General features: G+C 41.8%; 1 protein-coding gene across 1 annotated transcript in view; it reads left to right on the forward strand.

The window, feature by feature from the left end:
• Positions 1 to 24,974, forward strand: part of POLR3B (RNA polymerase III subunit B) — a 126,238-nt gene that overhangs the window by 54,618 nt on the left and 46,646 nt on the right. Inside the window, exons 13-19 of the mRNA XM_030214044.1 lie at positions 5,937 to 6,098; positions 8,154 to 8,354; positions 10,798 to 10,960; positions 12,087 to 12,240; positions 16,269 to 16,343; positions 18,194 to 18,292; positions 24,502 to 24,629. Of these exons, the coding sequence (XP_030069904.1) occupies positions 5,937 to 6,098; positions 8,154 to 8,354; positions 10,798 to 10,960; positions 12,087 to 12,240; positions 16,269 to 16,343; positions 18,194 to 18,292; positions 24,502 to 24,629 (982 nt within the window). The remainder of the gene's footprint in view (positions 1 to 5,936; positions 6,099 to 8,153; positions 8,355 to 10,797; positions 10,961 to 12,086; positions 12,241 to 16,268; positions 16,344 to 18,193; positions 18,293 to 24,501; positions 24,630 to 24,974) is intronic.

The following is a 24,974-nucleotide window of genomic DNA, read 5'->3' on the forward strand; positions in this document are numbered from 1 at the left end:
CTTTGGAACTTTTTGACGGAGGAAGTAGTAACAGCGTTTAGTATATCTGGGTTTAAAAAAGGTTTGGATTAACCCGAGGGTTCCAGACCGTTTATGGTGATCTGAAGAGTCTTGAACTTTGTCCACAAGGTGGAAATATTGCGGACGCTACGAGCTAGCAAAACTTTACAAGTGGATAATCGCAAGATCTTGTTCCTCCAAATTTATTCAGTAGCGGTTCCATCCTGCTGTTGTGAATTCAGTTTGATAAGCACAGCATTATATAAGCGCCAGATTCACTTTGCACTTCTCTATTCAGCCAACCTTTGGGTTATCCACGAGGGCCGTAAGTTTTCTTTGACACCCCTGCGGAGGGACAGGCTTTTTTGGACTCAATCTCTGTGGACAGTGGCCTGCTTTCTCTATCTATGTTGGAATCTGGAGCCTGATTTGGTAGCTCGAACAAATTAACTTTCTCTTCTAGCCTCTATTGGGAACCTGTAAGATGTGGTCTATATATTTTAGTGTCTCATTGGTCAGATTGTGGACACCATTTGAGGAACTCAATGAGAGACCATATTTTGCTGGCGTGGGACTTTTTGTCTTGCGAACTTGCTAGTGTTAAATTTACTGTGTCGCTTTTGGTTTGATCGCTGTGTTGTCTGGCAAAGATTTAGGTATGCGGATGGTGTGTCTGTGGGATGGCTAATTGACTGAGCTCTGATTGGAGGGGGGTTGGTTCTTGCTGGGAAGTCCTATGGTTGTGTGTGTGAGATGGGATTGGGGGGGGGTTAGGTGGGAAGGTTGTTTTTGGAGCTGGAAGTTATACTGCAGGTTCGCTTGTGGTGTGTCTTGTTAATGGTTTATGGTATGAAATATGTATTATTTGTTTTGGTTGGCTATTTTCATTGTACAATGGCAACCTCCTTGAGGGTTTGTTCTGGAATGTGGTAGGCATTAATTCACCTATTAATGATACCCCTCCACTAATTTGATCCACCCTATCACTGTGATATAATTTGTACCCTAGTATGATAGTGACCCACTGGTTATCCTTCTTCCACCAGGTCTCAGAGATGCCTATTAATATCTAATTTTTCATTTAGTACAATATATTCTAATTCTCCCGTCTTATTTCTTAGACTTCTGGCATTCGTATACAGACATTTTAAACTGTTTGTTGTCTCTATTTATACTTTGAGCAGTTGACAGTGATAATTTGCAATATTTTGTCTGCTTTTTATTTAAAGACACCTGGTCCACTATGGTCTCTATTGTAACTTCACTATCGAGATACCCTATCTTCTCTGTTTTGGTGCTATTTTGGAAAGATACCTTGTTCTGAACCATGTGCTTTTGAACTACTGTCAGCCTTCCTCCAGGTTCTAGTTTAAAAGCTACTCTATCTCCTTTTTAAATGCCGATGCCAGCAGCCTGGTTAAGGTGGAACATCATTTTGGAATAGGCTCCCCCCCCCCCCCCCCCCCCCAAAGAATATTGTCCAGTTCCTTACAAATCTAAAACTCTTCTCCCTGCACCATTGCCTCATCCATGCATTGAGACTCTGGAGCTCTGCCTGTCTCTTGGGCCCTGCATGTGAAACAGGGAGCAGTTCTGAAAATGCTACCCTAGAGGTTCTGGATTTGAGCTTTCTACCTAAGAGCCTAAATTTAGCTTCCAGGACCTCTCTCCCACATTTTACTATGTCATTGGTACCTACATGTACCTTCGTACCAGGCAGGCAAGTGACCAGGCGATCCTCATGTCCACCAACCACCCAGCTATCTACATGCCTAATAATCGAATCACCAACTACAACAGTCATCCTAACCTTTTCTTCCTGGGCAGAAGCTCCTGGAGACTCATCCTCGGTGCAAGAGGATATTGCACCCCCTGGTGGGCTGGTCCTGGCTACAGGATTACTTCCAGCTTCACCAGGGTAATTCTGTTCTGTTACAAGACCTCCCTCCTCCAAGGCAGCACAGGGGCTGCCAGACTGGAGGTGGAACTTCTCTACAATGTCCTGTAGGCCTCCTCTATGTACCTCTCTTGTCTCCCTCAGCTCCTCCAAATCTGCTACTCTAAAGAGAACGGATTTGTTCTCTGAGAGCAATGAGCTCTTTGCATCGAGCACATATATAAAACTTCTCACCAGCTGGGAGATAATAATACATGTAACACTCGGTGCAAAAGACTGGATAGCATCCCTCTTGCTGCTGGACTGCTGTCTGCATCTTGGTATTATAGAGTTGTTTAATTAACCCTTAAGGGAGTAGGGATATCAGATGAATATAAAGAGCCTTAAGATTATGTGGTATCCTATATAATAATTTGCACCTCCGTCTGGATGCCTGGGTTCGTAACACACTTCCCATTGGTCCGCCCTGGCGATGACAGAGGGCGGATCAGTGAGAGGGAAGGGAACCCAGCACCAGCCAGCGAAGGTGAGTAGAGAATCACCCCCCCTCCCTCCGAGTTGCAGGCCCCTCTCTCCTCCTCCCCCTCCGAGTTCCATGCCCCCCTCCCTCCCTCTCTCTCCTCCCCTCCGAGTTGCAGGACGTCCCTCCCTCCCTCTCTGAGTTCCATGCCCCCCCTCCTCCGAGTTCCACGGCCACACGCCTGCCTGCCTCCCTCTCTCTCTCCCCTCCAAGTGCAAGCACGACCTGTCCTCCAGCAACCCCTTGCCTTCCTGCATGCCGGCTGTAATTTAAAAATTCTTACCTTGGGGTCTGGCATCTGCAGTGAAGGCGAGCGGCACTTCAGGCTGCCTTCCCATGTGTCTCAGCTCTGCCTCTGGTCCCGCCCTCATTTCCTGTTTCCGGAAGGGCAGGACCAGAGGCAGAGCTGAGACACATGGGAAGGCAGTCTGAAGTGCCGCTCGCCTTCATTGCTGACGCCAGACCCTGAGGTAAGAATTGTTAAATTACAGCTGGCACGCAGGAAGGTGAGGGGCTGCCGGAAGACAGGTCTTGCTTGCACTAGGAGGGGACAGGGAGGCGCGGGGTCTGAAACTCAGAGGAGGGGAGGGAGGGGCATCCTGGAACTCGAAGGGGAGGGAGGGGGTCCTGGAACTCGGAGGGGAGGGAGGGGGTCCTGGAACTCGAAGGGGAGGGGGGTGCCTGGAACTCGGAGGAGGGGGAGGGGGCTGGAACTCGGAGGAGAGGGAGGGAGGTAGGGAGGGGGGCGTGGAACCTTGCTAGCACCCGTTTCATTTCTTTCGGAAACGGGCCTCTTTTACTAGTAATATATAATTTATTTAGCATTTGCTTCTCATCCAGCTCTCTCTCCATGCAAGAAAATAGAAAAATATAGGCAGATAAAGACCATATGACCTATCCAGTCTGCCCATCCATGCCATCTACTCTCCCTATCACTGACTTACAGATCCTTTGTACTTGTCCCAAGTTCTTTTGAATTCAGATACTGTTTGTGTCTCCACTGCTTCCACCCGGAGGTTGTTCCACAAATTCACCATCCTTTCCGTGAAGAAGTATTTCTTCAAGTTACTTCTGAGTCTATCCCCTTTCACCTTCATCCTTTGCCTCCTAATTCCAGAACTTCCTTTCATTTGAAAGAGACTGACCTGTGCATTTAAGCTGCATAGGTACTTAAATGTCTATCATAGCTCCCCTCTCCTGCCTTTCTTCCAAGGAATACATATTGAGATCTTTAAGTCTGTACCCATACGGTTTATGACGAGGAAGAGAGAAGCTGGGAGGAATTCAACAACATGCTGAGAGTAATGCTTTACTTTTGCACTGGTGAAATCTTGATAGAGTTACAGTAGCTTGAAAAGATCATACAGCAGTTTCAGTTCTCAGGGGAGATATGCTGCAGACTAACTCTCCAGACCCAATGGAGAGAGGAAGGGAGGGAGGTAACTTGCCCACAAGCCAATTGAAAGAGTTCCATAAGACACAGGGAACTGGACATGTGCTCTGAAAGAACCGATTAAAGAGGATTCGTAGTCTATATATTGCCTATCATCTGCCTCCGTGCAAATGCAAATATTCCTAACTGCACCCTCTCCAAAGGAAACCACTCAATGTGACATCTGAGAACGAGTCTTCTCCGAAGTAGCCCTCAGACTCTAGAATGCATTCTTAGAAAGGTTTGCCTAATTCAAGACTGTTACTACTTCAGAAAGCAGGAATAAACTTGGCTCTTCTCCCAGATCTTTAATGGTAGAAGCAACTAGTCACACACACTGGAGGGAAATTCTATGATTTTATAAAGAACATTCCAGAATCAGCACAAATTTTGATGAACTCCTCTGATCTGTCTGTGCCCCTCCCATGGCCACACCCCCTTTTGATTTATGCACAGTCCAATTTAGTTGCCCATTGTTACTGAATAGCTAGAGCAGAGCTCAGATGATAATTAGTGTCAATTAAGTGCTTGTTAACTCCAGCAATTAAATCACTGAAGCCCATTAATTAGTTTGGGCCCTTCATAGAATCCGGGGGACAGTGACTAATACCAGCTACATATACTGTTGTTTATCCTAATCTAGCTGAAAACATTGTACCTTTTCTGACTTCATGTGTAGTTTTTCTTAAGTTAGTCACCTTTATTTCTTTTTAACTGCTGTTACTCCTTCTTACCTGGCTGTACGTTCCACTTCCATATAAATCCTGTGCTGTTTTTTGAGATATTTTACGTTGTAAGTTGATACTGTGCCATATTGCATATAGTTTGGATATGTTTAATGCTGTAATTGCCTATGTTTGACTTATTCTTGCCGTACATTGCCTTGGGTGAATTTCTTCAAATAAAGATGGCAAACAAAGCATAATTAAATAAACAGACATAATACTCCAAATGATGTATACAGAGATACTATCATTTTGTTTGCACTGATGATATCTCTGTGTACCCTACAATTCGTCTGGCTCTTCCCTCGGCCTTGTCGTACTGTTTTATAATAATGAAAATATCAACGATGATCACCTCAAGATTGCTTTTCTGTCTTAGCCCCCTAGTGTGTTGTGGTCTTCTGGATTTCTGTTCCTCAAATTCATGCTGCGCATGTCATTGGTAAAGTACAAAACTCAGTGACCACATGGGAAGTGGCCCATCTCATTATCACCCAACTCTTTATTAAAGGGACAAACTCTAGATAGAGCCAACATTTTCCCCAAAGTGTGTGTGTGGGTATAAGCCACAGATAATTTCATTGGATGTACTGGGAGCACATGTCAATGTTTTATACAGGATATTAGCTGTGCTAGAAGCCAGACCTGATAAAATGATAACTCATTCCAACATGTAGGAAATGCATTGCCAGCAATGATTGGAAGATGCTGAGTGGCAGACACTGAAGAAATGCTGTCATATTGTCATTGAAATTGATTGAGTACTGCTGGTCCCTGAAGCAATATTGCAAAACGGGGCCTTGTTGGACTGAATGGTGACTTTTATTTCCATAGGCTTCATGAGTGTTGCCATTGATGTGAAGAAAATCATGTTTTGCAGTCAGCTTGACAGAACAGATGAGTGCATGGGTATCATGAATTGTATAATTTTGGTGAATGGATTGATTATACAATTAGACACTAACTTTAAATGTTAGGGAATATTGGTAACGCTGGATGTAAGAAAGGGAGACCGTTGATGTTTTCAGTCCCTTAAATATCAAATCTTAGAACACTGGGGCAATCACCTCATAGGCAAGTGTTTATATGGGACACTACAGGTGCTTCCCAAAGGTCTTCCTTTACTCACATGAATATAGTTAGCAGTGATTTGCTTATATATTTATCATAGTTATTTCCAAAGAATTTTTGACTTGTTAACATTGTTGGATTACTCTCTGTATTCTGGGGGGTTTCTTTGTGTTACTGTAAAATAAGTATTTTTTTGGCTTTTTCAGGTACACACCCTCATGAAATTACGCCTGCATTGTCTGTGTTTTTATAGTGCTATATACAAACACTTTTGAGCTGTTGTTTTTGCAGCTTCTTTCCCTGCTGTTTGAGGACTTGTTCAAGAAGTTTAATTCTGAGCTGAAGAAGATTGCTGATCAGATTATCCCCAAGCAGAGAGCAGCCCAGTTTGATGTGGTCAAGCATATGCGACAGGACCAGATAACAAATGGCATGGTTAATGCCATATCAACTGTAAGGATTCTCCCCTCATTGTTGATGTCTTTTTTTTTTTTTTTTAATATCTCTCTTTTCCCCTCTTCCTTTCTTTTTTGTCCCTTTTCTATCCTTCCCCTTTGGTTTCAAGCATTGTGGAAATAGACTGCTGGTCTATTTCTCTTCAGGTTCCCTAAGCTGTGCAATTATTCTGGAAGGTTTGTTTTTAAAGCCAGAGACACCGAGACATGTTAAAAAAGAATAGGAAAAGTGGTTACTGCATGTTTTCTAACCCTGAGAAAATGCATTTTGTATTTTTTTTTCCTCTTAAGTTTTTATTCATAATATAGAGTTTTATCTCTCCCCCCCTCCCCCCCCCACGGTTGTTTGGGGTTGCTGTGCTTGTTTCTCTTTTTGTACCTTTCTCCAGAAATGAAAGGGATGTAGGAATTACAAACTGGAAAAATCTGGAAAGTGGATGTATGGCACACTTTAAATTGGATTGCGGAAAAATGAAATTTTGGTCTTTTTGTGGGTATTTTTCCATTTTTAATCTCTGTATTCAAACTTCTCCCAACATGGCACCCCTAGGCATTCTAGGCAAGCCTAACTGGCCACCTTCAACGTATGCTGTAGGCAAGTGGCAGGCAAACATTTTTTGGCATGGGGTGATATTAATGGCTATCATCTGCATCGGGTACTAGAGTGGAGTGCACATGAGACGTTTTGGGGTGGGAGGCATCACCCTTGGAGCAATATATTATAGAGTAAACTGACTTTTTTTTTTCTTTTAAAGCAGAGCAAAAGTCTTGGTTTTGTTTTTTTTTTTTAATTGAGCCTTTTAATACTTTTTGAAAAATGGAAAAAACGTTCCACTGCAATTTAATTTCTCTTCAGCATTGATAGTCAACCATTACAACTTAAGATGAGGGGGTTCTCCTTCCTTCAAACCCATGCAGCTATTTGCATTTAATTTTTTTCATTAAATATGACTGTACAATAAAGTTTTTACGAATGAAAAGTGCTAATGTCTGGTACAGGGCAAACAATAATTTGAACCAGAAGTGAAATATCAAATGACATCCCTTTTCCCAAGAAACCAACCTGCAGCAGCGGTCTTAAGTCGCATGCGTTAAGAGCTGCAGCCACAGCTGTGACGTAAAATGTTACTTTCGTTTGTAACAGGGAAAGTGTTGGCGCTGTTATCATCAAATGTCCGTTGTGTCTGCGCAAAGGCATATGGGATGTTGAGCCTTTGCTGCTGATATCACCGGGGGACGCTCAGGGGGTAGTTCTGTGACACTGAGCCTTTAATTGGGTACCTAGGGGGCGCCTGTTCTATAAAGGAAAGAAGTGTCTACTTTCCTGTATAGAATATTAGAGTAACAGATAAAATACATGATTATAATTGAGGTGTGAGAATGCCTATCTGCCGAAATATACACATAACTTGTATTTTATAATTTGAGCCCCTGCCTGTACTTCACGCATACTCTGCCTATCTGTGAAATACAAGATATGTTAGATCTGCACATATAAACAGAGAATAGTGCATTTGCATATATGTGCCATTATTCTAATCATTTATCTGCAGAACTGGTGTATAAATCTTTAGTGCCCACCATATAGAATTAGCCCCTCGGAGTGCTTAAGCCACAAAGTAGAGAGAAAAAATTCATTTTTTTGTAAAGGAGGAATAAGTAAGGTAAAACAGATGTACAGGCTATAACTTGTCTACCTCCTTTTTAGGATCTGTTTTTAGACCAGAAGCTACTAGAGTACAGTTGGTTTTTCATCCCTCCTTCCTTAGGCCTAAGTATGTCATCGCGTTAACTGCCTAAGAAATGATTGAAAACAGTTTTCCAATTTTTCACAAGAGAAACATGGAAAGGAAATGGCTGGATAAATAACTTATCTAGCGGGGTAATTGCTGCTTCAAAGCTCACACAAGTCTGGCCAATTAAGCCATCAATAAGTTGTGAACGCTAGGAATTTTAATGTCGTATAACTACTCTGTGAATTGTGTGTGCTGTCACAATGTGGAGTAAATGACAGTGTTATAAGAATCCAAAACTCCTTTTCCTTTGTTTTCAGGGAAACTGGTCATTGAAGAGATTTAAGATGGAGCGTCAGGGTGTGACTCAGGTCTTATCTCGCTTATCCTACATATCTGCCCTGGGCATGATGACCAGGATATCTTCCCAGTTTGAAAAAACCAGAAAAGTTAGTGGCCCACGATCTCTGCAGCCCTCACAGTGGGGCATGCTGTGCCCCTCTGACACTCCTGAAGGAGAGGTAAGAGCATAATTTAGTGTCCCACAGCCTTTCAGGATTCCTTGTGCTTGGAATTTGTGGAAGCCTGTTGCATAACCATGTTGTCCTTCCTCCACAGGTTGCCTCCATCTTGCTTCCTTCCCTTCTTCCCCACTACTTCCTGCTCCTTTGCTGCTATACCAGCCATTCTGTGCTGCAAACTATGCCTCTGTTCCAGCTAATACTCTGATCATTGGGTGACTCTATGTAGGTTGTGTAACACTGATAGTAAATTTACTCAGAAGTACAGGCCATCACTACTAGTACCTTATAAACGACTGAATAAAGCCACAATACATAAAGTGGAAAGCAATGCAGAGTATAAGAAAACAAAAACTCAAAGAGCATCAACCTTTTCTTACATGAGCACGCAGTTCTGGAACAAACTGCCACGGAACCTGAAAACGATATATGAACAAACCAACTTCCGTAAGTCATTGAAGACACATCTTTTTGATAAAATTTACGGAAAGAACCAAAACACATAAAGCTCACACGTACTATTCAGTAATACATCCACTTATGAATTCACAACCCCCTAATCTCACCACACTCGTACCTTTACTCACAGAAAAATGTATACCATATGCTTCATATAGCGCCCCTTAATTTCCCGTTCTCTCCTTCCAATGTCTCATTTCTCTCATTTTTCCTTTTAATTAATTTATTCCTTAACGATTTTGACTTTATCTCGCTTACCCTTCACAATGTAATCCATAACCCGAATTGTAACAAACTGTATTTCCATTATTCATAATGTATTGTAAGCCACACTGAGCCCGCATAAAGGTGGGAAAATGTGGGATACAAATGCAATAAATAAATAAATAAGAAAACAAAAACTCAAAGAGCTAAAATTGAGAAAGTAAACACTGACTAAAAGATATTCTATAGAAAAGCAAAGGTTGGAAACCCATTTTTAAATTTGGATTTTAAATTAAAATTGATTTGGTCTTGCGCTGAACTGTTGGCTCACTGGCAGTGGTACTGCCATGCAGAGGGATCAGGGTTTGATTCCGGTTCAAGTTTTCCGCTCTCCTGGTCAGCTAGGGCTTGGAATGCATAGGTAATGTTCACAGCTTAAGACTGACATCTAGTGGGTGGATGCTAGTGCCCATTGGACTCTGGAAGTAGCCTGGTGCATGGATTTGGGGCAAGGAGGATTGTTGCAATAGAAACAGATTCAGAAAACAAAACCACTTAGGGAAATGATGTCATTGAGCAAGATGGAAACGTGAAGGGAAAGCTCTGGCTTGGGCCAGCATAAAGTCCTTTAATCGTCTGAGCCAGTGTGACTTCAGTGATTCCTGCCATGGTGACTGAGGTACTCGGGGAGCAGTGGTAGCCAAGAACAAGAAGGCAATTGATTTGATGAAGTAGGACTATTGAAATACTCTGGCGAGGCTACAAGAAGGGGCAGCACATGGTGAATGCAGTCTATGGGAAGGAGAGAAAGAAGAGGTTTCAGAGGCATTAGTGCGCCTGAAGGAGAGAATAGTTGCTCAGAGAGGACTTACAAACTGGCTTCTAAATATAGCACAGCTGAGAGAAGCCTTAGCCAATATGGTGGCTGACCTGCAAGGTGACATATCCAAAGAGAGGAAGTGAGTGGAGGAAAACCATGAGATAATCTTTCCTTCACATGAAAACCCAAGACCTGCAGCAAGAAAATGCAGATCTAATGATAAAGATTACAGGTTAAGAGAATATATCACAGGGAAGTAATATTCGCCGGAGAGGAATCCCAGAGATTTCAGCTATGCTGTCTTCATAAAGGCCAGAGAAAATGATCAGATGCCCCAGATAAAGCTGGAGTGGGCACATTGGGCCTGGGGCCATGCAAGGAACTGCACTGAGGGACATTGTCTCATGTTATCATGACTATTCCATTGAAGGGTTGAAAGCTATGAGGAAACTAGGCCTAGGAGCAATCCCTACTTTTTCCTGTCCCAGCAGCTGCCTCTGCAAAAATGATGCCATCTGAAACCTGTCCATATTGTCCTCCCAGACTCCTTGGGAAGAGTCAGGCATCTCTGGAGGGCTGAGCTGACTCAAGCTGCCTTAAAATAAGAATTCTGTATGTATGAGTGGTACTTTAGGAGGGAAGCTCTTTGTAACATTTTAGCTCTGCATTTAAGCCACAGGGATCGCACACCTTCACACATGCACACTGTCAAAGTCTGGTGCAAACGCATGTGTAATTTATGCAAATTTGTTGTTTTTGCATACTCATTAACTATGCCAAAAAGTATGCACACATATCATTTTGTATTTCCACAGGGTGTAAATTGGTTTCTCAGTATAGAATACTTCCTGCTGAAAAGCTGATATTTTGTTCTCTTGCATTAATGAAGTAAATGCTATCCTATATTTCTGTAGTACAGTTTTCAAGGCTCTGAAGTTATGTAATTGCTTTATTACTTAGGCTTGTGGTTTGGTTAAAAACTTGGCTCTGATGACCCACATCACTACTGACATGGAAGATGGCCCCATCATTAAATTGGCCAGTAATCTTGGAGTTGAAGATGTGAACCTGCTCTGTGGAGAAGAGCTTTCTTACACAAATGTATTTCTTGTCTTTCTGAATGGTAAGTATGGTGCCCTCAATGTACTCAAGAGACAAAATTGTTATGGTTCGGAGACCAACATCAGATTTTCTTGAAGCTGATTACTTTAGCATCAGGTATATCCTTGAAGTGTTAAAATAAATCAAAAGTGCTAGAGTTAATTTTAGATTTCAGGTTGATATTTTAATTCCAGCTAAATAAATTGGTAAACAGATTTTTTTTCGTTTGCTTCATTTGAGGGCAGTTATATCTTTATTTTCAAGTTTCAGAACGATAGCCCAATCTGTTTGTTACTGCATTTGGATTATTGTAACTCATTTTATGATTCAACTGCTGTAAATCAAAGGAAAAGGTACAGGTATTACAGAATACGTCTGCTGCTAGATTAATCTGCAATCTAGGTAAATTTCATGAAGCTCCTCTTAAATGGACTACATTGGCTTAAACTGGAATCTCGCATATATTTTAATATAGCCTGTGTGGTACATAAGAGCTTTTCCACCAATACAAAAAACTCTTCTACAGAATTTCAAACCTCCTGTATCCTATCCTCTCATTACTTATGTAATTTTTATTATTTGTTATTTTTTATTGCTCATAATCATTAAAACGATCCAAAAAATTTTCTCAGCAGAAAAGGTAAAATGACTTTGCTTTTAAGCCTCTGCGCTTCAAACATGGGTCTGGCTGTCAGACTCCCGACGGGGACCCGTTTTGCCCTCCAGCTTTCTCAAGGGAGGAGTCAAGGCGCTCTGTCAATCAACTGTCATATGAAAATTCAAGCTTTCGTTGAAAAGTTCAGATTCACTGTGGTATTAACACTTTTTTTTAAATTTCAGGCTCCTGTCTATTTCATGAAATAGTAGTGTATATGAGTATGCCAAGTTAAAAAGAACAGGAGTTTGGGACAGATTACTTTTATATGAACGCTGTCTGCTAAGCACTTTGGGCACCATTTGTTACTTTGTATAAGTAGGAAGGGGGGGGGGGGAGGTTGGGAGATAAATGGCCTTTATTTTTTGGAAGGTTTCATGGGTGGGTGTAGACGGCAGGTTGAGAGTATATCACTTCATTAAGTTTTGTTAACTTGTAAGCAGTATATAAAAAAATTTAAAAATGAAGATGCTTTTCCTATGTATTTATTCAGGCAACATCCTGGGAGTGATCCGAGACCATCGGAAACTGGTCAGCACTTTTCGCCTTATGCGGAGAGCCGGCTACATCAATGAGTTTGTTTCCATCTCCACCAATCTTGGTGATAGATGTGTCTACATTTCCTCTGATGGAGGAAGGTTATGCAGGTAGAGTTCCAATAAAATGCATCTCATTACAAAATAACTGAACATAGAGCTCACTTATAAAACATTAAAAAAGAAAAATCCTCTGTGTTTTATTAGATAAGCGAATTACTGATAATGCAAATATTATCGGCGTTGATGTATGTGGCCTTTGACAGTTTTAATTCCAAGAAAAGTTAGACTCTGCATCTGAAAATATGGCAAAAACAAGTCTTTAATTGGATATCAACTTAGTGTGTTTTTTCGTCCAAAAGTGCCCCATAACTCAGTTTGTGGTTTATTCAGGGCTTAAGCGTGATTGTTACAGGTTTGTAAAACGTATTCAGCTGATTTTCCTGATGCATGCAGATGAATCATTGGCAGTTCAATTACTGTGTATTTGTTTGAAGCAACACTTGATCTGGATGAATTTTAATAACTTTAATCCTGCTAGAACAGAATTATTATATATTATCAGAAAATCCTACAGACATTTGTTGACATTTCTAGTTGCCAAAACATGTGGGGGCCAGATACTCCAAAAAAAAAAAAAAAAAAAAAAATGCTGAGGTAACACTGATGTTCAGATCTTATAGGCAAAAGTGAGCAATACAGTTGGCGGATAAGGACCAGGTGGGTTTTGTATCAGGATAGTAGGTCTCCAATAATGTCCAATGTATCTTGCAGTTGATTTGGGTAGTCCACAAGTGAGGCATTCCTACTATTTTGCAAAGCATTCGATTGGATCAGCCTGGAGCTTCCTGTGGGAATGTCTTTATAGAGGATGGGAATGGCCAGGGCCAATAAGAGAGTCACTGTGGTGAATGAACTTTGGCAGCTTTTGCAGTAAAATGGGATGGCTAAGACCATGCACTGGTGTGGGTACAGAGAGTCAGGGAACTAAATAGTAAAAGCACCCCTCAGTCAGATCAGTGGTCCATCTAGCCCACTATCTTGTTTCCACCAGTGGCCAATCCACACTGTTTGTCATTTTTGTAACTACGAAGGGGTTGTGATAGAGAAGAATTGGTGACTGCAGCAATTACTAGTCTAAACTGAAGCATTATTGGAACAAATGTAAAAGTGTGTGTTTTGGACTCTGCACCTCTGATGCCAGTATTTTTCTTTTTTTTTCCCCCACTTTAAATTTTTATTATAATAATTTTGTAACAGTCAACTTCCTGCTCATTCGTGCCCATGTCTAGACTAATACAACTTAAGCTTATCACCTAGTTCAACTCCTCTACATTGTTTGTTATATAATTAGTCCCTTAAACAACTTCCACACCCCAAATAGACTGTGCGCCACCCCCTCTCCCAACCCTCCAACCTCTTCCGGCCCCTTCATAACTTGAGAATGCCCCTTGGTTCTTTGAGGCACGCTCTGTCCCCCCTCCCCCCTTAACCCTCCCCCTCCAAGCCCATCAACATCCTCTAACTCTCCATGATCCTAAATGCGTAGTAATCGCTGTTGGAATCGAGCCCACCCACCCTTACGTCGCAGAACCCCCTCCCTGCGATAAGCGGTAAGGCGCTCCATATGTATTAACTGACCCAATTTGTATTTCCAATAACCCAATGTCGGGGGGGGTCTACCTTCTTCCAATGCTGTGCTATAAGGCACTTGGCTGCTGCCAACCCCCATTGCAGCCATTTGCTCTCCTCCCAAGAATCCCGCTCATTAAACAAACCCAAGAGGCATACCACAGGACTACACACCAATGATGGTTCAGTCAATATTACTAACGCTTTTGTAATGGCCTGCCAGAAGGGAACCACTGTTGGGCAGGTCCACCATATATGTAGAAAAGAACCCAGCTGGGATTTACACCTCCAGCATATGTGTGATGGACCAGGGTACATCCGCTTCAATCTCTCAGGTGTGTTATAACATCTGGATAAGACTTTATATGCATTTTCCTGCACCAAAATACATACCGAAGCTTTTTGAACCTCCCCACAAATAACTTCCCACTCCTGATCAGAAAAACGGCAATTTAAATCTTCCTCCCAGGCCTCCTGAAAACCAAATTGTCTGGGATCACATCCCCTAAAAAATTTATGTATCATTGATATTGGTCTGGGCACCCTCCTCAACAAAAGCCACAGATTTTCCAGACTTTCCGTCTCTTCAGGGTTGCCCCCCCCCCCCGGGCAGACCATACATAGAGCACAGCGTATCAAAGCTCTTCACCCTCCCCCCCCTGCAGCACAGCAGGGAAATTCAAGATACCCACTTGTTCCCACTGCGCAAATATGGCATTTTCTCTCCCTGCCCCAAATTTTGGTTCCCATTTGAAAGGTGCCAGTGTCGAAACCCTATCCGTCTATCCCCATGCCTTCCGCACTTCTCCCCACAATTCCACCAAATGCCTCACACATGGATTTTGTATCTCAGCCAAGATCACTCCCCCACTCCCTCAATAGTTCACAAGTAAGAACTCATCGGCCTACGCGGGCTATATAACTGCGCCAACTGACTAGTGAGCTTGGTTATCCCCCTCTCCCTGTCCATGATCATCCGCAATTGGGCAGCAAAATAATATCACTCAATATTAGGCACTACCCCCCCTCTCAGGAGCGCCCCTCAATACTCGTCCATCCAAACAGGGATGCCTACCCTCCCATATAAACTGTGACAAAAAAAACCCTGCAGTTGTTTAAGTGTCCATCTCGGAACCGCCACTGGCAGTGCCTGAAACAGAAATAACAATCTAGGCAGCACGTACATCCGGGCTCTTTACGTGATTTACCGTCCACCGTTAGCCACATCCCAAATTGGAAGAGCCACCTGTACTAGATCCCCTTTGACCTCATAAATATTGTGGCTTCTCGAAAGGATAGACGCTTTCGCAATGTAGTCCATGCCAGATCTTGAAACACTCCAATCTTACAGTTTTTCCAAAGAATCTCTTTTTGCTGCCTCGCTTTAGGCAATATCTTCTCCTTCATGGGGAAGTCGGCAAAACACACTACAATGTCCTTCAGGTGAGATTCTTGCTGCAGGCCAGCCACTCTGTGCTCTCTGGAAGCGGAGGTCTGGTAGTTGACCACCGTCCTCAGAATTCAAAATGAACCCGCACAACTCTTGAATCACTGCTTCACAGTTGCTAAATATATCCAAGTCAGGGATTCCTTTGAATCACAAATTGTTTCGGCGCAACCTATTCTCCAGGTCTTCCACCTGCTCCCTGAGTTGTTGTAATTCCCGCGTGTCGGCATTCACCACTTTATGCAGTTTCCCCATGTCCTGATAAAAGTCTCCATCCCCTCCTCCGCCTCACTGACACGCATTCCCAAGTCATGAATTTCAGCCCTAATTTCTCTTGGGGCAGTTTGTATATCCTTTCGGACCCATGCTAGATCGGCCTTCAAGTCTTGAAACCAAGCCACTACTTCCGATTTTGCAATCTCGCCAGCCTTGGGTCCCTCCTCAGCGTGCTCCTCCCTGACCACAGCCGGACTCGCCGCCATCTTTGCTTCACTCCGCTCTGGCCCCGCCGAAGCTGCCGGCATTTTCTTTGATCCGTCGAAAAACGGAATCGCTCCAGTCCCTTCTTCGGCAACATACCTCAGGGACCTTTCTCCTTCGATGCACTCTTCAGGATGCTGCTCAAGTCTGGGATTTGCTCGCTCTAAACAATGCCCCGAGGGAGCTTCGCGTTCAAGCTGCCATCCCGGTCCGTAATGTCAGTTCCTCTCTTTGCCAGTATTTTTCTTATGATGTTTGCAGATTGTTAAAGGATATTAATAAGATGGAACAAAAATAATCTTGACTATTGGGTAATGCAAAAATTACTTTGTTCCCCTGTTGGAGAAATTCTTCCCAACACCCATGACAGTAGCTGGAGCAAGGAGGCTTGTGAAGCTTGAGAGAAAGGTGGATTGTGCAAAATACAGACACATCCTGGAGGAAAACATATTTTACTCTGTCATAGACTGGGATTGGGCAGATGATTCACCATTCGGCAGGCAATGATCCTAAAAGTTAGAAGTTCTTTGGAATCTTCATTAGTTGCGAGTATCTTGACATAATGTTTTTGTTCCCACAGGCCTTATATAATTGTGAAGAATCAGAGGCCTGCAGTTACAAACAAACACATTGAAGAGCTGTCTCAGGGATACAGGTATGAGCAGTCATAGTGGCATATTTTAATTGTTCTCCTTGGTGATTTTATTTTTTCACAAATGCTCATGATCTTACTATTAGGCAAGTTAAATAAGGATTTTATCTTATTAACTCTACATCGCTTTTGAACAAAAAGGCTGACAAATAATATGAACAAATGAAGCAATCAGTGTGAACATGGGGGCAGTAATAAATTGGCTCTAGTACTTCAGACTCCGTAATCATTTTTAACCCGCAGACTTTGCAGCAATAATGAAGGCAATGTATGTATGGACTGTGTGCCCCAGAAATAATCTTTCTCTGCATATAATACAAAAACAAAAAAACTTAAACCCCACTAGTGACAGAGAAAGTAGCAGCATATATGTATGTAAACCACTTCGGTTGTACCACAGAATGGCAGTGTATCAAATCCATGACCCTTTACCCTTTTTCTGTTGGAAATAAATAGGTTTGTTTGATTCACGCAGATGCACCTGGGGTGGGTCATCCTGCTGCCATCTTCCTACCGCTGGCAACCCCTATTAACAATGAGGGCAAAGTTAACATTTTGTAGAACATGGGTAACTTTCACCCATCTAGGGTGGGCAATAATCTAATTCCCCGGTCAGTGGATAAAAGAAAAGGTTTCTGCCAGAAGCAGGAGACTGACATGTTTTTATGGTGGTGTGTGCGATTTTTTTCTGTTCGACCAAATATCAATATGTTTAAAGTTAGTGTACTTACCTTCTAACTGACATCCTCAATTCATTCAGGAAGTGATCCGATATAGTATATAGTACTATGTTTCACTTAGCTGCATACATTTTATAATTACGGTCTGGTTCATTTCTTCAACTCTTACAAAATACGTATGACATGCATGAGAGTGTGACTGTGAGGAAAGTCAAGAGTTTGAACCAGATGGTAATTATAAATTGAATTTGTTCTCAGGAGCTCATTCCCTGATGTAGCTAAGCAAAACGTAGTACTATATCGCATCGCTTCTTGAATGAATTTTAAGGACATCCATGAAGATAAATCTATTGACTATTCGTTGATGAAATCCAATATGCACCGATGACCCCTATCAATGGTCTCCATGGTGCTACTGCCAGGAGACATCCTTCCATATACAGAATATATAAGGGGGCCGAAGGGGGCATAGCATGTGAGTGGGGGGATCAGAGGGCAGGATACCGTTGGGCGTGACTTGATGATGCATTCCGGGGTGGGTGCAGTTATGGTGATACTATTGACGGGTACTGGATTGTGTGTGTGGAGGAATTGAGGGGGAGGGGACTTCACAGTGAAACTGGACTGCTCTTGATGGCAGTAAGTTCAGCTGTGCTATCGACAGGACATCTAACACATGGTAAAGACCTGATCGATAGCTGTCACAGCTGGCTACACCTCCTCTTGCCCTGTCATACCCTGAGCCAGCCCACTCCCAGGTTAATCATCTAACATTGTGTTTTTACTGCAAAGGACCCTGATTTAGCACAGTAGACAGTAACACAGGCTTACGCTGTACTGCACTGATAACGCCAGCTTTTGGAAAATATGTTTTAAGCTCCTTTTTAAATATTTTATAAGATGATTTAAGCCATAGATGAGGAGATCATTCGGAATCTATTACACTGAGAATGGACTGACATATATTAACCAAGATAATGTGAGGAAAGGACGGAATCAACAGATTTGTTTGTATAAGGATTATGTTAATGATGTGATTTTTCAATTTTTAGGAATTTATTTTATGAAACTGAATTGCTGTAAATACAGTATAAGTAAGTAGGCAATGTTTGACGGTTGCGGAATGAACAGATTTGAAGCAAAGGTTGTAACTGCATATGTCTGTCTTTTCAGGAACTTTGAAGATTTCTTGCACGAGAGCCTGGTTGAATATTTAGATGTGAATGAGGAAAATGACTGTAACATCACATTATATGAACATACAATTAATAAGTAAGTGTGGCTTTCTGGATACTGGAGAGGATGTGAGTGTGAGGCTTTGTACATGTGCTTGGGACAGATTTAAAGAAGATATTTATATAACAGAGCTCAAAACTTATTTCCTTAAGAATATATTTAGTAAAATTATATGATAAAGTTCTCAATTAGTAGTGAAAAGGAGTTTTTCTGTCAAACACAAGCAACACAGCATACGGATGGACCAGTTGACTACTACTACTACTACTTAACATTTCTAGAGCGCTACTAGGGTTACGCAGCGCTGTACAATTTAACAAAGAGAGACAGTCCCTGCTCAAAGAGCTTACAATCTAATAGACAAGTGAACGGTCGGTCCGATAGGGGTAGTCAAATTGGGGCAGTCTGGATTCACTGAACGGTAAGGGTTAGGTGCCGAACGCAGCATTGAAGAGGTGGGCTTTAAGCAAAGACTTGAAGACGGGCAGGGAGGGGGCTTGGCGTAAGGGTTCAGGAAGGTTGTTCCAAGCATAGGGTGAGGCGAGGCAGAATGAGCGGAGCCTGGAGTTGGCGGTGGTGGAGAAGGGTACTGAGAGGAGGGATTTATCCTGTGAATGGAGGTTACGGGCGGAAACGTAAGGGGAGATGAGAGTAGAAAGACTCAGACACATTGATATAGAGGGTCTTCCAGAACCCTCTAGCAAAGCATCATGGTAGTTTGCCACATATTTCCAGACCAACAGATGATGGCTGTTGAAGAGCAATGCGATCCATCCAGTCTGCTCAGTAGGATTACCAGGGCAGTACCTGCTGCACAGTGGAGGTTACATGGCTGTGGTTTCTTAGGAGAAGTGCAAAATTCATTTCACCGCTCTTTTGAGCTGAGGCGTTCCATTTTTTTGTTTCAGCTTTTTCATTGTGTGCATCTCATGTCTTTTAAAATTTCAGCACCGTTTTTCCTCCCACAATCTCGTTCAGGAGATTACTCGAGGCATCTAGTTTATTATATTAGATGGCATATTTTGCTCCATTATAGTTTATATATTGTCATACATCACATTTTATTCTCCTGGCATAAATGCAGTCTAAACGTGTAGGAAACTTTATTTAAAATAGGTCTATGTGAAGGTGAACGGCTAGAATTCTCTTCCACACTATATCCATCTTGAGTCTTACTCAAAAATAGTTTTTTTTTCTGTTTGTTATTTTTAAACTGTTAAAACCTGGCTATTTCAAATGGCCTTTGGCTAAATCCAACTCTCTGTTTCTGTTTTTCTCAGCTTATGTTTGCTGTACTTCATTTGAGCTTGTGATCGCTTCCCTTAAATTCCTCACCTTCCTTTTTGTCGTCTTCCTCATTCTTCCCACTGCCTCAGTGTGCTATCACACGATTAGCAGTATATCACGATTACACAAATAAAAAGGCTTGTTTGTTCAGTAATGCATTTTAAGTATGTAAAGATCTTTACTATATGTCCACTGTCTCTCCTGCCCTTAGGGCATAATCCAGCCTCTTGTCATACATCTTCTATGGGAGAAACCTTAGCATTTTCATTGGTATCTTTACTGAGTCTAGCTTCTTTATATCCTTAGTGAGATATGGGATCCAAAACTGAACACGATAGTCCGTGAGGCCTCACCTGAGCCCTGAGCAGGGTCATTACAATGTCCTTTTTTTTTTTTTTTTTGTGGATTATGTCTCACTAGCACCATCTGCTGTAGTCACTGCCTTCCTGCATTGTTCAGACCTCAGACACTATCACTCAAAGGTCTCTCAGTTGGTCTGTGTGCATCAACTCAACCTCTCCCCTGCTATCACATACAGCTCCTTTGGGTTTCTGCACCTGAAGCATCACTTTACATGCTTTTATATTAAAGGTTAACTGAGAAGTATTTGACCTGCCCACAGATTTGATTTAATTTATTAACTTGATATACCATTTACCACTGATGATTGAACGCAGTTAACACAGATAATCAATTAAAAAAATCAAGTAACATACATATGACAATACAAATACATAAAACCTAATGACAGAGGAGAGCCTTGACAAAATCCTAAGAGACCTTCGACCAACTACCTGCTCCCTCGATCCCTGCCCATCAAAGATAGTGCAGCAGGCAAGTATAGAAGGCGGCACAAAAATTGTGAACACCTCTCTTTCTAATGGGCAATTACCAACAGCATTAAAAAGGGCAGTGGTTTGCCCTCTGCTGAAGTAAAACAACCTTGACCACGACAAACTTGAAAGTTACAGGCCAATATCCAACATCCCGTTTCTAGGGAAACTCATAGAACAAACTTAATGAATGGCTAGAAAAGAGTAACTGGCTAGATCCATGTCAATCTGGATTCAGACCTGGTTATGGAATAGAAACGGTCCTTGTATCCCTGCTAGATGATCTTCACAGAAACCGAGACAAGGGATTTGCCTCGATGTTAGTACTGCTAGATTTCTGAGCAGCTTTTGACACTGTGGATCATGATATCTTGCTAGCACGACTGACAGAAACAGGTATCAATGGAACAGTACTTGCCTGGTTCAGATCCTATCTATCAGACAGGCAACAATCCATAATGATTGGCAGCAACTCATCACCACCATGAACACTGACCTGTGGGGTACCACAAGGATCGATACTGTCACCTATTCTGTTCAGTATCTACCTCAAGCCACTAGCTGAGCTGATTCGGTCAATGGACACTCAGTTCTACATCTATGCAGATGATGTGCAGCTACTCATACCCATTGAACCTGACTTACCTACAGCCTTGAATAAACTGATCACTTGTCTAACATCAATTCAAGATTGAGCTAAACACAACAAACTTTGCCCGAACCCAAGTAAAACCGAGCTTCTCTGGGTCCCTAACACAAGTGGATACATACCTGACATCAAAATCCCTTTTGGGAAGTATGAACTCCCCCTCAAATCACAAGTCAGGAACCTTGGAATACAGTTAGATTCAACTCTTACTCTGATTCCCAAAATCCAAGCAACCTTCAAGAGCTGCTTCTACTATTTGCGACAGCTACGCTGCCTCTCTCCTTTCATCGAGAAGGTAAATCTTATCCCAGTTGTGCATGCCATGGTAACATCAAGACTGGATTACTGCAATGCACTATACAGTGGTCTGACTACAAAGGGCCTGCACAAGCTCCAGTTGATTCAGAATGCAGCAGCAAGACTCATAGAAGGTTGCAAGCGACGTGACCACATAACACCATTTTTGCAAAAACTTCATTGGCTACCAGTACAATACAGGGCTAAATTTAAAACTCTATGTCTGATCGTCAAGGCCCTGAAAGGAAATGGCTCGAGTATCTGAAGAATAGGATGATCCTCCACACACCATGAAGGACACTAAGGTTCTCTCAAGGACTTTCACTAACTACACCCTCTCCAAAAGACATTACACGATGTGATACCTGCAAGTGAGCCTTCTCCGGAGTAGCCCCCACACTCTGGAATGCATTGCCTGAAAGACTCCACTTAACACAAGACTACCTCTACTTCAGGAATCAGGTTGAAAGCTTGGCTGTTCAACCAAGCCTTTAATGGAAGGAGTAACTAACTTGTTACTCACACTCACACATACAAGGATTGACTTGGGCTGCACATACTGCAGCGGGACATGTTTATCCACTCCTACCCTAGCTGAGATAATATTTAACCATCTCTCTGACCTCACGTGCAACTTTATTCAAATCAATCTTACTTTCTAATTCTTACTCATCTATATGTTACAACTTTGCCTTACCCTTCACTACCAATTATAATGTTCTAGTACATATTGTGTTGTCATTGCAAGTAGTATACCATGTCATACTTTGTATTGTTGTTCGAATATTTTTACTACACTCTAATTGCCACCTGCTCATGTTTGATCTATTCTTACTGTACACCGCCTTGACTGAATTCCTTCAAAAAGGCGGTAAATAAATCCTTCTCTGCACATATTCAACAGATTGCTAAAACCTGTTGTTTCTTCCTTTATAATATCGCCAAAATTCGCCCTTTCTTTTCTGAACACGCTATCAGAACCCTCATTCACACTCTCATCACCTCTCGCTTAGATTACTGCAACTTGCTTCTCACAGGTCTTCCAGTCAGACACCTCTCTCCTCTTCAATCTGTTCAAAATTCCGCTGCACGACTAATATTTTGCCAAAGTCGTTATGCCCATATCAGCCCCCTCCTGAAGTCACTTCACTGGCTCCCTATCCATTTCCATATAAAATTCAAGCTCCTCTTATTGACTTATAAGTGCATTCACTCTGCAGCCCCTCACTACCTCTCCACCCTCATCTCTCCCTATACTCCTTCCCAGGAACTCCGTTCACTAGGCAAATCTCTCCTAATTGCACCCTTCTCCTCCTTCTATCTCGCCACACCTTATGCCTGGAATGGGCTTCCTGAGCCGTTACGTCTAGCTCCATCCCTGGCCGCCTTCAAATCCGGGCTAAAGGCCTACCTGTTTGGTGCTGCTTTTGACTCCTAACTTGTCACTTGCTCGTAACCTTTATCTTGTCTTCCTCTTTTCAATAGTCCCTTTCCCTATGTGTCCTTCTGTCTGTCCTACCCTTATCCTTATTGGTCTTGTCTGTCCTGATTTAGATTGTAAGCTCTTTTGAGCAGGGACTGTCTTTTCTTCTTGTTCAATTGTAAAGCGCTGCGTACGACTGGTAACGCTATAGAAATGATTTATAGTAGTAGTAGTAGTAATAATAAATAAATAAATAAAATAAAACAACTTTAATAAAAATACAACCAAACCAGAAAATCATGTGAAAAATATATGTAGTCATCTTGGTTCAAATCAAGATCCTAAGGTATCAGAAAATAGCCAAGTTTTCAAAGATTTCCTAAATAAAATAAATCTGCTGATCTTTTGCTAATTTCACCTAAAAAGTGAAAGAATCTGAATTAAATAGAACTGAGAGGAATCCAAAGATGAGAGACAGGGAACTGCTCATAGCTGTGTTGGTGGCCAGAGTTCATCTGCGTGGTCCTTAGCAGCTTCAGTGCCTCAGATAAAGGATAGGAACAGGAACACATTGAACTAGCTGTACTTGAACTATAAGAAGAGATTGAAGAACTCAAGTCTCGAGCTGAAGCAGACTTGAAAGCAATCAACGAAACAATTATCTTTCGAAAATCTCTGAAAACATTCTTCTTCAACAAGGCCTACAATTGAGAACCTTTAGCCTCACTAAGTTACCTCACCAACCCACTCAATTATGAACGCCTACCTTCTATAGCTAACCTGATCACTCTCCTCCTCTTCTCTCTTCCCTTCCTTGATCGCTACACATTACTAACTGTATCTGATATCATGAAATGACAATGTTAACAAATCTATGTAAGCCACATTGAGCCTGCAAATAGGTGGGGGAATGTGGGATACAAATGCAATAAATAAATAAAGTTTGTAGAGGTCTTGACATTCCTGGTCAAAAGATTCTGAAAGCGCTTATCCATGCATTCAAGCAGCTATGCTTAAAGAGCCCCAGGTGTTCACATTGGGGACTGTAATGATACCCCCTTCTAAAGTGTATAAACATTTTTGCAGTTTAAGTATGTATAAAGCTTTGCTAAGGGAGGAAGAGAGAATTCATGGAATTTTACAGCTTCCATCAAGTATCCATAAAGAAAGACCATGATCAGAAAGTAATCTTAGTTGGGTAATTTGTCTTAAATCCTTATTTTTAACCCTTTTTTCAAGTTACATTGAAGACAAATGTTTTTTTCACAGAATATCACAAAAGGCTGCAATCCAGACACATGCTGTCCAACAGAAACCATATTCTTTTTCTAAAGATTTAATTCTTGCCGTTGCTTGTTCAGTGTGAGAATTCTGGCATTCACTGTCAATCCCAGAGATCTTAATCTTCAGCCATCCCGTTCTCCAAGTAGATAATAAATAAATAATAGCCTTAAATTGTGTAAAGTTAATTTTGCAGGAGGAGCTTATTTGCCTTTAAGAATGTTGTATCTTTTTAAGGCACTTTTGAATTTCATGTGGATGATAACTCTATATACTACTGCTAGAGTCATATGAAATGAATGATTATTATTATTTTGGGATTTTTGTGTTGTTCAGTTGCAGACTACTAGGGTGTTCCTCTGAAGCAAGAGAACAGCCAGGGGTATCTTGCAGGGCCTTCTGAGCTGTTTCCATTGTCTGTTAATATTTCACATCCTTTCTCCTCCACATAATTTATTTCAATTTGTTTCTTTAGAGATACCACACATTTGGAAATTGAACCTTTCACACTTCTGGGTGTCTGTGCTGGACTCATTCCGTATCCCCATCATAATCAGTCCCCAAGAAACACGTACCAGTGTGCTATGGGGAAGCAAGCTATGGGTAAGCTAGGTGGTGTTAATCCTTAGTTGATTCAGTTACTGAGGAATTGAAATGATCTGAAACATTAACCTAAAGATATTGCTTTAGTAACCATTAAGGGTATTGCACTGGTGTTGCAGGGCTACTTCGTTATGCTGCATGGAAATGCTTTTCTTGGTTGCCATCTTGGAATGCTACTATACACCATGTACATTATCTTAATGAACCAACTTTTACTTGTAACATACATATTGCTTATGCAGTAATCCTTACAAACATGAGACCTCGTCAGGAAACATGCAATATTCAGTTACATGTCCCAAATTTAATGAACTAACCAACTTTTACTTTTCATACATAATTCAA

Source organism: Microcaecilia unicolor, chromosome 9, assembly GCF_901765095.1.
Source record: "Microcaecilia unicolor chromosome 9, aMicUni1.1, whole genome shotgun sequence".
NCBI lineage: Eukaryota > Metazoa > Chordata > Amphibia > Gymnophiona > Siphonopidae > Microcaecilia > Microcaecilia unicolor.